The sequence below is a fragment of the Neomonachus schauinslandi genome, chromosome 3 (assembly GCF_002201575.2).
Source record: "Neomonachus schauinslandi chromosome 3, ASM220157v2, whole genome shotgun sequence".
In the NCBI taxonomy this organism is placed as follows: Eukaryota; Metazoa; Chordata; class Mammalia; order Carnivora; family Phocidae; genus Neomonachus; species Neomonachus schauinslandi.
The window spans coordinates 59,182,869-59,196,570 of record NC_058405.1 but is presented as its reverse complement, the minus strand read 5'-3'; the positions used below and the strand labels follow the sequence as shown (position 1 = coordinate 59,196,570).

At 46.3% G+C, this 13,702-nt stretch overlaps 1 protein-coding gene across 1 annotated transcript in view; it reads left to right on the top strand.

The window, feature by feature from the left end:
- Nucleotides 1-402: 402 nt before the first annotated feature.
- The window catches only part of EBPL (EBP like), a 30,475-nt gene continuing 17,175 nt past the window's right edge, over nucleotides 403-13,702 (top strand). The window contains exon 1 of the mRNA XM_021689449.1: nucleotides 403-573. Within this exon, the coding sequence (XP_021545124.1) occupies nucleotides 403-573 (171 nt within the window). The remainder of the gene's footprint in view (nucleotides 574-13,702) is intronic.

The window sequence follows — 13,702 nt, the reverse complement described above, 5'->3', positions numbered from 1 at the left end:
CTTTGGCCCTCACCTCTCCTGCAAGACTTGCAAGGGCTTAATTAGAACCTTTTGTTCCTAAAATTCTTCCCGGTCTATTGCCAAAATTTCTACCATATGGACTTGGCTTTGTCGCTTAAGGTTTTGAACCTTGTTGAAAATCAAAGCGCATCAGAAGGTGTGGCTACTACGAGTCTTTCGGGCTTCGTCTGGGAAGAGGCCCGGTCCAGGCACTAGGCGGGTGTGTGAGCAAGATCCCGACTCGTGAAAGCCTCCAGGCTCGGCTGGCCAGCCCCGAGCCGAGGCGGGGAGCGAAGCGTCTCACCCGCCCGCGGGCGCCGAGCAGCCCCGCCCCGGCCCGGCGGCCCCGCCCCGCCGCTTCTCCGCCGGCTCTCCTTTGCAGGGCCGCCGGCCGCCGGCCGCATGGGCGCGGGCTGGGAGCTGGGGGCGGCGGCCGGCCGCTCGCTGCTGCTGTGCGCCGCGCTGCTGCTCGCGGGCTGCGCGCTGGGCCTGCGCCTGGGCCGCGGCCGGGGGGCGGCGGACCGCGGGGTGCTGGCCTGGCTCTGCTACGACGCCCTGGTGCATTTCGCCCTGGTAAGTGCGGACGCTGCCGCTCTCGGGACCCTCCCCTCCCGGTCGCGGGGTGTTCCCGGAAAAGGACCGGGACCAGCCGGCCGCCCCACGCCCTGCAGCGGGCGGGCGGTCTGCGGAGACCGGGAGGTGCCTGGAGGCCGCGGTGCTGCCCCTCTCGGTCTCCTCGTGTAGAAAGAGCGCACCTTCCTGGGGGTGCCAGTTCCTCTGCCACATTAAAAACGAACAAACAAAAAACCCCTCTGAAATGGTTATTTCTGTACTGTGTTATGTTAGTTTGATTGTAAGCCATCCAGAGGCCTTGGCTTACGTGACCTGCACATAAATGTTGAACGGAAACAAATTGAGAGCGAGAGAGTTCTTGAGTGCCCCCAGGGGGAGCAGGGAGAGATGAGGCGGCGCACTGCACAAAGTCCGAGCGCCGGTACCGAGACAAAACATCCCGCGTGCCCCGAGTAATCACCATGTTTTGGGTAATGACTGTATGCCAGGCACAGCATCGTGTTTACTATTTCCGATCTTTACAACACCCTGTAATCTACTTATGGTCCCTGTTTTACAGAGGAGAAAACACGCCGTGCAAAGTTAGGTGACTTTACAGGGCCACACAGCTGGCATGGTTCTGAGTCAACAGAGTCTGGCTCCAAAGCTTGCACTCTTTGAGTCATGCCCGGCTTTGGGAACCGTGTCCCTAAAAATTCAACCCACTTTATAAATAACCAGGAGGTTAGTATTTAAGGGAATTCTGTTGAAATGCCCCCCTCCTCCATGCACACACGTTTTTTAAAGTTTGTGGGTTTTTTACAGATTTTATTTATTTATTTGACAGAGAGAGCACAAGGAGGGGGAGCAGCAGAGGGAGAGGGAGAAGCAGACCTCCACCACCCCAGCAACGAGTCCAATATGACATCGATCCCAGGACCCTGAGATCATGACCTGAGCTGAAGGCAGTCGCTTAACCGACTGAGCCCCTAAAGGCTTTTTGTTGTTGTTAACAACTATGCCAAAATAGCTTTTTTGCAAATTTGATCTTGCTTTGATCTAGGCCAAACTGTGGTTGATGTGAAGCCAAAGTCTATAGTATTGAGAAAGAAGGAGAAAACAAAATTTTAGTAATCACTTAGGTCTCTAAATGTTGATCAGTTGGATGTGTGCACATACCAGGTGTTGCTGGGATGTGAAATTCTTTCTTTCCTAAAAACTTACATGTGGAAATAAGAGACAGTGACTAGGTCCTTCAACCTGATTTTTTAAGCTGTCATTGGACACAAGGTCTCCCAAAGAACAGGGGCAGTAAAAGAGGTGGCTAGCCCTCTTAAAGAAAATGTAGTATAACATATTTCAGACGTACAAAAATGTATAATGATACTAAAACATATACCCATATGCCCACCTCCTAGTTTAAGAAAATTAAGTCTGCTTTTCCAGCACAACTGTTACAGGTAACATCACACACCTCTCCATTTGTGGCACCTTGAGGCGTAAGCCGATGCATGCAGTGGTTGCTCCTGTCTCCGCCCACCCCCTGTTCTGAAGGAAATGTTCCTCCCACAGCCCTATTTTACCTGTCCCAGCTGCAGAAGAGTCCACTGTATGAGTGCACCATACCTTAGTTTTTTTAATTCTAAAAGGCACATTTTTTTTCACATATTGGAACAATCAGTGACATAAAACCACTGTGGGCTATTTTATTGATATTTATATCTGCGAAATTGGGATGTATCTTATAACTGATGATGAAATATGATAACTTAGCCAGCTTATATTAATAGGCATGTTTTTATTTTGCTGTTTACACACCATGCTTCAGCCAGCGTCTTTGTACACATATCTTAGAGATTGGAGAGGAGGATGCTCGAATGAAGCTTAAAGCCTACAAGAAAAACGCGTGCTCTCAGTATCTTTGGCTGGGAGTTTACCCAGCCAAATACCCAGAAATGTGGATAGGCAAAGATTGGGAAAGAAAGCCTCCCAGAGAACTGGAATTGTGACTCACTTGTTCACACTAGAACCTGAGCTGCCTCTTCTTACTCCTTTAAACTTCTCAAAAGGGAGGAGACATTGGGATGTGTTGGCCACCATCAAATGCGGAGCTCCTAGTTGGACAGCATTTCCAGCCAAGCATTCCCAGAGGCACTTCGGCTCCCCGATGTCCGACCAGCATGTGGTTCCCCGGGGCTGCAGCCCGGTTGGTTGTGGCCAGGGTGAAGGACACACTGATCTCCCACCAGTGCACCTGGAAGGAGTTCTGGCAACATAAATAGAGAAATCAGTGGTTTGGTTCACCGTTCCTCAAAGATGGCCACGGCATTTTGTGCACGGGTGCTTCTTGGTTTTTTCCCCCTCATCTGCAATCTTAGTAGAGCATTCCAGGCATGGCCAGCGCAGGGAGGCAGGATATGGATGTCTGTGTTTTGGGACCCATCTCCTGATTGACTAGAGCACAGGGTCTACCTAGGGAAGGAGTGAGCACAGGCCAGAAAGGCACTTGAACGACAAGTAAGACCTTGAATTTCCTTCTGTAATAGGAAGCTGTTGAAGAAAGATCTCAGGCAAGGAAGTAGCATGGTCAAAGCAGATCTTTCCAAAATAATTTGGTGGTATTGTGCTAAGTCAGGAATTGTAAAGGGCCTGAGATTGTACCCTTCTTACAAATTAACAAGTTAGCCTGCTTGATTCCCCCAAGTGCCGCAGGGTAGCACAGTGAGGGCCCGCTGCTACCTGCACATGCAGTGGGGGCATTTACCGGCGAGGAACCGCAAAATTAGGCTCCTGCCTTATCTGGAGTTGCTGGTGACCCGCTCATCCTTCGTGAGAGAGTCCTTATCTTTACTCAAGAATGTAAACAAATCTTCTCTGGGAAGGAAAGGCAGGTCTTTATCTTTACTACTCTGGAACGTCTCAGGAGGGAGAGATCTCTTTAAGCGTTACTACCTTGGAGTGTCTTCTTATATAAAGATTCTTCAATTGGTGTAAATGCCTGTGCTCAGACACTTCAGACGGTGCAGGAATGCGAGGGGTACATGGAGAATCCCCTCCCAGCACAGTGAATGGTGGATTGAAAAGGATAGTGAAGGGGCAAAAAGATCAGCTAAAAAGCAAGTGCAGTATTTGGACAGTGAGATGAAAGAGGGCTGAGCTAAGGTGGAATTGGAAGTTAAAATGGGGAAGAAAGCTAAATCCAACAGCCCTTCCAGGGGAGAATGTTGTTAAGTCAAAGTGACGGCTCGTACGTTGGGGGTGGAGATGATGTGGTTACTGTTGACAATGTTAGTGAAGACAGGAAGGTCAGATTTTAGAACTATGCATCTGGGGTTCTGGTGTGTAGTTGAGGGGAAATGGCCAGAAGGTAGTCGAAACTGTAAGACAAGCTGGAGAGACAGATTCAGGGCAGAGTGGAGGGAGTTAGACGTTTTTACTGCGTTGGAGGAGACAGCAGGAAGCTCTGGGAATGAGCAGTTTCTGAGCAAGAGAGAACAGAAAGGTGAAAATGCTGAGGAATGAGAACAGAATCTTTAAAAATGTCTAAAAATGTGTATATATTGAACAGGCAGGAAGAGGAAGAGGAAGAGCCAGGAAGGGGAGACAGTGGGCCGGACCAAGAACCAGGATAGTGCTGGGTCCTGGGACCCAAGGGAAGGAATGACAAGATCACTGTTAATCGCTGCAGCACCATTTGAAAGTAAAAAAAGGTGAGGGCTGAGCCGGAGCCTCTGGGTCCAGTGATTAAGCGTCTGCCTTCTGCTCAGGTCGTGATCTCAGGGTCCTGGGATCGAGTCCTGCTTTGGGCTCCCTGCTCAGAGGGGAGACTGATTCTCCCTCTGCCCCTCACCCTGTTCTGTGCTTGCCCTCGCGCTCGCTCGCTCTCTGTCTCTCAAATAGATAAATAAAATCTTAAAAAAATAAATAAATAAATCATTGGTAAGGGTGCCTAGCTGGCTCAGTTGGTGGAGCATGCAACTTTTGATCTCAGGGTCATAAGTTCAAGCCCCATGTTGGGTGTAAAGTTTACCCAGAAAAATAAAAAAGTCATTGGTTAAAGTATTGTTTGAGAAGCTAAGGACTTAGCAAGTGGGGTAGAAAAAGAATGGAGGCAGCATCTGAAAGACTTTTAGAGACTTGGTGGTGGGAGGAAGAGGAGTGTAGGAAGGTAGCTCAAAGACATAGAAGAAGCAGGCAAGGACTTGGGGTTCTGTCTGAGATGGGAAGGTCTGGGAGCAAGAGCACGGTCAAGGGCAAAGTGAAGGGGCAGAGAAGTCAGCTATGCAGCGCTTACTGTCTGGTGCTGTACCTGGCTGCGTGAATTAACCTACCACAGAGCTGAATCTGCCTGAATCTACTCCTTGTCCTCAGATCAAACCCCTCTGATTGACTTGTTCCTCCCATACTTCCCTCATTGAGAGCATGACTTAGGCTTGTCCTTCAGGGTGAAGGACAGTTGTCATGGAAAACTCGGGCTTCACCTGTCCCCATTCATCCTACCTTAACACCCATGGGTCTTCCTTTAAGAAGTCCCGAGTCCCAGTGGCTGCTCAAGTCCCTATTAATTTGTGTATTTTGGACATTACCCTTTTCCATTTAGCATCACCATCTGTTCTCACCTTCCACGACAATAACTTCAGCCTCCGACTCTTGGGATTCCAAAAATTTCTTCCTCCTCCTACTTGCTTTATCATTAGGTCTCAAGTTGCCTTTTAGTGCACAGTCTGTTACTGTCTCCTGTTTTCCCTTTCCTTTTTTGGCATTGTCTTTTTTGTCAGTTTTGCTGTAAAATAGATCTCCTCTCCGGTAAATGCATTTATAGCCTTCATGATACTTGGCAGGCCTGGTGAATCACAGTTGGTTTCGCTGTCTATTAATGGTAAAGCTTTGTGATGGTTAATTGTCTGTGTCAACATGCTAGACATGTCTGTCTAGCCATGGAATGTCTAGTTATTTGCCCACATGTTATTCTGAGTGTTCTGTGAGGGTGTTTTGGATAAGACTGACATTTAAGGGGTGCCTTGCTGGCTCAGGTGGTAGAGCATGTGACTCTTGATTTCAGGTACTAAATTCAAGCCCCATGTTGGGCGTGGAGCGTCCTTTAAAATAAACAAGTAAATAGCATAACATAACATAACATAACATAACATAACATAACATTAAACTAGTAGACTGAGTAAGGGAGATGGCCCTCTCTAATGTGGGTGGGCCTCATCCAATCAGTTGAAGGTCTGAGCAGAACAAAAAGGCTGACCTTCGGGCAGAGTAAGCTAGATTACTTCCTGCCTGACTACCTTCAGACTGGTAGGTACATTGGCCTTTTCCTCCTTCAGACTCAAACTGAAACAGTGGCTTTTCCTGGGTTTCAAGCCTGCAGCCTTTGTACTAAAACTACATCAGTTCTCCTGGTTCTCAGGCCTCCAGACTCAGACTAAAACTACATCATCAGCTTTCCTGGGGCTCCAGCGTGCCCACTCACCCTGCAGATCATGGGACTTGTCAGCCTTCATAATCACATAAACCAGTTCCTTATGATGGATCCTCTGTGTGTCTGTGTGTCTGTGTGTATCCCCATCCCATTGGTTCTGTTTCCCTGGAGAACCTAATACAAGCTTAGAAATGATGCCAAATTGAAAGTCCAAGGAATAGCACCCATAGTGACCACTGGCCTTTTTCAGAGTACAGGGGTATACAGCCCTTCTGCTTCTGCAGACCAAAATCCAGTTTGTTTTCTGACATCATGAACAAGACATGCATTAGGGATAGATGTCTAGGTAGCCACACCGCAGCGTGAAATCCTACTCTGCTGTTCCTCATTTCCCATCCTCCTTGGGCCCACGTGCCGTGCTCGACACAGACACACGTGTGGCCCTTGTCCTCTCTGGGCTTATAGAGTAGCAGAGAGTTTTTCTCTAGTTGTTTCATATGGAGGATAGTAGTTACTAATGTCACTCTCGGCATAACCATATGAGAAATGGCTTTTACAGGGAAGTGCTGGGAGAAGCTTAGTTTCTCCTGAAAAAATTGCTTCATCTGCTGCTTCCTGACAGCAAGAACAATGTAAATGTTTCTCCCTTTTCACTTGGCTGCTTGGAAGCTCAGAACCACATTAAAATCTATAATAACAACAAAAGAAGGTCTGCATATATATGTTCTTATTGGCCTCCTGATCTGGATTCTTATTCATTTTTATATTTTTATGACTAATATTTAAAAATTCTTAAGTACATTTTACCATTTAATTGAATGTTTTGTTGTAGACCTAAAATATAAGACGAAGTATAGAAATACTTCAAAAAATTTTAATGCTGCTAAAATATATTTCCTTTGAAATGGAAGAGATATCCTACGGAAGTACCATGTTTGTTTGTTTGTTTGTTTTATCCTTCGTAACACAACACACAATTTGTAATTGTTTTGTCTTCCTCTATCCCCAGTACCTGGCGTGGTGCCTGGTTTGTAGGAGCTATTCTGGATAATTTGTTGATATCCCATGAATGGAAGAATGATCCTATCATTTCAATTTATGGTAGTTATCAGTCATTTACATGTTAAGCCTCAAGTAGCTCAAATATCTAAAATGTCAGAATGCTTTTCCTGTGTCAGTCAGTGTTTTAAAACAAAATTGGTTTGAATTGTATATTCCCGTGATCATTGCCAAACATATAACATTTACAGATATAAAAGGAAGAAAAAAATAAAACTAACCAGAGATATTGTTCGTATCCTTAAGAATAACCTTCCAGAATTTGTATGAAAATATATATCCAGATAAATGTTTTTTCAGAGTTGTTTTTATGAAAATGGGATCCTACTATTCATTCTTTGTTGCTTTTTTCACTTAACTGTGTTCAGCGACCATCCGTATCAGTATCTCTTGAACTGCTTCATAATTTTAAATAACGGCAGAGGATTTCGGTATACTTTATTATAAGCTATTTTTTCAAGATTTATTTATTTGTGAGAGAGAGGGTGCATGAGTGGGGGGAGGGGCAGAAGGAGAGGGAGCGGGGGAAGCTGACTCCCTGCTGGGCTCCCTCCCAGGACCCTGAGATCATGACCTGAACCAAAACCAAGAGTCAGACACCCAACCAACAGAGCCACCCAGGTGCCCCTTATTATAATTCTAACCAATCCCTAATTGTTGGGCTTAAGGCTCTTTCCAGCTGCTGGCAGTCCTATAGAACGCACTCTGGGCATTTTCGTCAATGTGTGTAATTATTTACCCAGGACAAATCCTGAAAGTAGGATTGCTGGATCTAAAGGAAGCCAGTTTTTAAAGACTCCACAAGGTGGGGCCCCTGGGTGGCTCAGTCCGTTGAGCCTCTGCCTTTGGCTCAGGTCATGATCCCGGGGTCCTGGGATGGAGCCCCGCATCGGGCTCCCTGCTCAGCGGGGAGCCTGCTTCTCCCTCTCCCTCTGCGCCTCCCCTCCCCCTATTCATGCTCTCTGTCTCTCAAATAAATAAAAATAAAATCTTAAAAAAAAAAAAATAAAGACTCCACAGAGATAGTCACCATTTATATTCCAGTCAGCTACTTTCTCACACCCATGCCAGCGCTGGGTGTCATGATTAGATCCCACAGCTCTTAGGCACTGGCTCGGGTCTTCTGGGTCTCATCTGACCCTTGACAAGATGTTCTGTCCGGCTGCCACCACAGCAGCCAACTCCGACTTGACTTCCTTGGGCCCCGAGCAGACAGCCCTTGCTCCCCGCTCCCACCCCAGGCCTCTGGGATGCAGCTCAGGTGTGAGGTCCTTGGGAGCCAGTCAGCTTCCAGCCACCTGCCGCGGGATGGACCTTTGGCAGTGATGTCTGGGAGCCCCAGGATAAGTTCTTCCTCCCTCCTCTGAGATGGACTCCCCAGAGAAGCAGTAACGCATGTACAGTCTCTGGAGAAAGTCAAGCCTGGGCCAGCCAGCCTGTTGCTGAGGGATATTCCTAAGTTACTAAGCTCAGTGATGCAGCCTCAGATCAGAGGAGCCTTCCATCCTCCTTCTCTGTCTCATTTCCCATCCCCCACCTGCTTCCAGCCTCCCTGGGAGAGCCATCCCCATGAACGTGGTGGAACACAGTATAATTCTTTCTGGGGGACCCAAGCCGAGATATCATCTCTCCCTCTCTCTCTCTCTCTCTCTCTCTTTTAAACTAATCAAGAGTCATGTGCTCTACTGACTGAGCCAGCCAGGCAGGCTGATACCCTTTCTCTTAATAGTTGCATATTACTCCGTAGCGTGGATAATTGAACCAACCATGCAACTTCAGGTTATTTCTAATTTCTTTTGCCACTAAAAACAGCCAAAATTTTATAATAAACATCCTTGAGCAGGTATCTCTTCTTCTATTGGACAAGTTTAATCGAGCTGAAAAAAATCAAAATAAATGGAATTGGCAAGCTTCCACCCTATCTAGGAGTGGGCCATTCAACCCTTGATTGGGAGTCTACCTTCTTTTGTAGGGTCTCATGAGAACCCGGGAAGAGACTTACATGATTCCCAGAAAAAAAGGAGTGTCTAATCTTTGCTCAATCCTGATCCCATGATACCCTCATAACAGAGCTTCATGCTTTCTAGAAGGCAGACAGGCTTGCTGTCGTGTACCAGGCTTGAGATAGGAATATGGGGCTTGGATCCTGGGGTCCACCCCCTAATGGCCTGTTTTTCTTTTTTTTTTTAGGACTTGTTTATTTATTTTTAGAGAGAGAGAGAGCACCAGCGGGAGGGGCAGAGAGAAAAGGAGAAGCTCAAGCAGACTCTGTGCCCCGACTTGGGGCTCATCACGGGGCTCCATCTCACCACCCCAAGATCACAACCCGAGCTGGATGCTTAACCGACTGCGCCACTCAGGCGCCCCGATACCCTGTTTTTCTATACAGCTCTTCATCTTTTCCTTATTGAGCTGAAAGGGGTGTTCATAAGATAGTACAAATGATTTCACTCATATCTTATTATGCATCCTCTTGTTTTTGGCCAGGAAAGTGTCTCAACTGCATTTGTTGACTAATCCATCCTTTCTCCACTTATTTGAAATTCTATTTTTATCATATACTGAAATCTTTTATATGCATGGATAATTGGGAGATTTAACAAATTTGGTTCTGTTTTATGAATCTTTCAGTTTCAGTTCTGTTCATACAGTTTTGTATTATTTTAGCCTTATAGTGTATTTTAATATCTGACAAAGCAAACTTCTTACCACTCACTTCCAAACACTTAAAAATGGATCCTTCTACATGAACTTTAGATTCCCTTTGCCAGATTCTAAAACTTGGTGTTTTGATTTGGGATTTTCTTAAACTCCTACATTAACTTGAGAGTAAGTGATATCTTTACAATACTGAGTCTCTTCTAAGAATTGAGTGGATCTCAATTTATTTAAATCTTCAGTTACAGTCTCTTAAAATTGACTTCTAAATATTTTTATTGCTACCGTGAGATATTTTTCCTTTGTACTTTAACTGGTTGTTGCTATAAATGGAAACTATTGGGATATATCTATATATAGTAACCAGCCACTTTCTATATTCTCTTTTTCCCCATTCCAGCGTTATGGAGTTATAATTTCCATACAGTAAAATCCACCCCTGGGGAGCTTGGTGAGATTGGTGAGTGTAGAGTTGTGTGACCACCATGACAATCACAGTATAAAACATTTCCATCACTTTTTTACAAAGGTTTCTGCCGTCCCTTTGCAGATGTTCCCCACCCTGACCTCTGGCACCAGGAAACGCTGATCTGCTTTCTTGTCATAAGGGTTTACTGTTTCTGGGATTTCATATAAATGAAATCATAGGATATGTAGTCTTTTATTTGGCATAAATTACTGAATGGTATCCCACTACATGGATATATCCCAATTTATTTATCCATTAACCAGTTAATGAACATCGGGGTTGTTTCTAGTTTTGGGTGTTATAAATAATGCTGCTGTGAGTATCTGCTTACAAGTCTTTGTGTGGGCATGTGTTTTCATTTCTCCGGGGTAAATGCCTAGGAGTGGGATTTTTTAACTAGGGTAGCAACTACCAAACCTTTTCCAAAGTGGTTCTACCATTTCCATTCCCACCAGTGATATGTCACTGTTCCAGCTACGCCACGTTCTCACCAGCACTTCGTGTCTCAGTCCACTCTGGCTGTTATTACAAAAATATCATAGACTGGTGGCTTAAAGAACATTTATTTCCCATGTTGCAGAGGCTTGGAAGTTCGAGATCAGGGTGCCAGCATGGTTGGGTTCTGGTGAGACATCTTTTCTTGGCTTGCAGATGGCTGCCTGCTTGTTTTGTCCTTACATGGCCGAGAGAAAGCCTTCGTCTCCCTTCTTCTTATGACGACAACAGTCCCATCATGGGGCTCTACCCTCGTGACCTCATCTAAACTTAATTATCTCTAAAGGCCCCACCTCTAAATACCATGACATTGGGGGTTAGGGCTTCAGCAGATATATTTGAGGGGACACATTCGGTACATTACACTTAGACTGGTATTTTTGTTGTTTTGTTTTAGTCATTCTCATAGATGCATATGAACTAACCCTATTGTAGTTTCAATTGGCATTTCCATGATGTCTGGTGATATTGAACACCTTTTCCTATGTTTCTTTGCTCTCCATACATCTTCTGGGATTTGCCCATTTTTTAAATGAAACTTGTAATTTTGAGATAATGGTAACTTCCTCCCAGAGAGAGAATACAGAGAGATCCCATGTACACTTTATCCAGTTTCCCCGGTGATAACATCTTACAAAATTATAGTCTAATATCACAACAAGGACATTATTGACACAATCAAAAGGCAGAACAAGGAGCACATGCTCAGTTTCAAACATTTATGAAATTGCAAGTATGTCAAGAACCCCCCAGCTGAACCCCCCAGGTTCCGCTATGATTGGACTGGAACTAGTGGCCCTCCTTCCCCCGCACCCTGTGTTCCTGGTGATGTTGTGCTGCTCCCATCCACCCACCCCCCGCCGCAATAGCAGCCCTGATCCAGCAGGAATGAGGAAACTCCATGCCCCAAAGCCAACCTGCTGGCAATGGCCAAGACCCTGGAGAATGGCCTTGTACCTCACAGTCCATCTTGCGGGACTTACTGATGCCAGCCAGAGCTCCAACAAAGCAGTGCCATCGAAGGTTTGATGGCCCCGGGCTGGAAGAACTTTGGCAGTTTCAATGCTTTGGGCAACCTCGGTGAGTGAGCGGGCACCTTCTCAAAAGAGGGATCCAGAGGCAGGATCAACACGACTCTCCCTCCCAATGCAGAGAGCATCTCAAGGGCTGTGGGTGCCTGTCCACATTCTCACTGGGCCACCCCCTCACCCTGCCACATTTTGGTCCCCATGCTATGGTGACCCAACAGTCCCGGTTTCCCGGGAACTGCAGGCATTCCTGAAATGAGATGGTCACCCTACCTTCTGCTCCTTTCACTTTCTGCCTCCAGACCTTTCCTGTGTATCCTTGTCCACCTGTCTCCACCTGTTTTCCCTGGCCTTTCGTCTCCTGCCTTCTCCCTCCCAGAAAATCTAACACTGGAAAGTTTTTTTCTCATCTGCCTGAAACTGCCAAGGGTAAAGAAATAGCAATTTGAAGACTGATCAAACAGCGTTGTTTTATTTAAACTAAGGCAGGGGTGCCTGGGTGGCTCAGTTGGTTAAGCGACTGCCTTCGGCTCAGGTCATGATCCTGGAGTCCCGGGATCGAGTCCCGCATCGGGCTCCCTGCTCAGCGAGGAGCCTGCTTCTCCCTCTGACCATCCCCCCTCTCATGTACTCTCTCTCATTCTCGCTCTCTCAAATAAATAAATCTTAAAAAAAATTTTTTTAACTAAGGCAGGACAACCAGGTTTTTTTTTTTTTTTTAATTACTCGAAAAGAAGGGAATTAGGCAAAAGAAGAACGCTTGTTTCTCCCAAAGCTTAGAACGATTAGTTCCTTGCAGGAAAAGGGCCTTTTACATTTTCTGGGTATGCACATGTGCGCATGCGCACACAGGCGCGCACCCACCCCCGAGAGAAACCCTGTCCGGTGGCCTGAGGCAGATTGCATCCCTGCGTCCTGGTTATCATTATAGTCAGCGTTCCCCCGCTCTCTGTGAACTCTCTATCATGATGTAGCACAGGCCTTTTTTGAGGGGTGTCGGGGAGTTACTGCCTCTCTTGCCGAGGCTGTGAGTCCCTTGGGGACGAGGACTATTACTTTCCTATTCTTGCATCTTCAAAGATGCACTGCCTGGCTGCATAATTGATTTGCAAAACTGATTTCATCCCAAAGACCTCAAGATGTTTTATGACCGTCCGCTCCGTTAGCCAAATGAAAAGCGAGTTGGCTAGAGTGGTGCTTTCCACTGGAGAATCTGTTTCTGCCCATTCAAAATGGTGGCCCCAAATTGCAACCACTTTGTGGAAGAGATTCAGAGGAGCTTTTGTGTTACTTGAGATTTTCCTTGCATGGTATACTTCTTTGAAAAGTTGCCATCCTGTGTTAATTTTGGGGACGAAAGGCGAAGGGACAGCGCAGGTGGCAGGGTTCATCTTTAGGATACAAGTTCCTGAGGATGGTGGTAGCTCAGTGTCAGACCTGTTAGTGAAGCCCTTTGGGGCCAGAACCCCTGCATTTATTTCCTCAAACTAGGTCAAGTGGTGGGTGGGCACGCATGGCAACAAGGAACAGGTTAACTCATGGAAATGCAGCAGAAGCTGCGATGTAGCTGGGCCGTTGGAGGTTGGTTCTGATTCACAGGCAGCTCTGGGTTAAGAAAATTATTACCCTCCTCCTAGCTCCTCTCTAGGTTTGCTTCTCTTTCTGTTACTCGCTGGCTTTCTCACCCTTTATTCTTTCTGTGTATCCCATAGCATCTACTCTTCATATCCATGTGTTTTCAGTTGAATTGTGTCCTCTCCCCAACAAAACATGTTGGAGTCCTAACCCTCAGTACCACAGAATGTGGGCCTACATTCTTAGGGGGCTTTATAGACCTAATGAAGCCATTAGGGTGGGCCTTCATCCAGGATGACTGGTGTCCTTATAAAAGGGGAAATTGGGACACAGAGACACAGACAGGTTCCATGTGAAGATGAAGACAGAGATCAGGGTGATGCCTCCACAAACCACGGAACACAGGCAAACCACCAGAAGCTGGAGGAAGTTATGGTA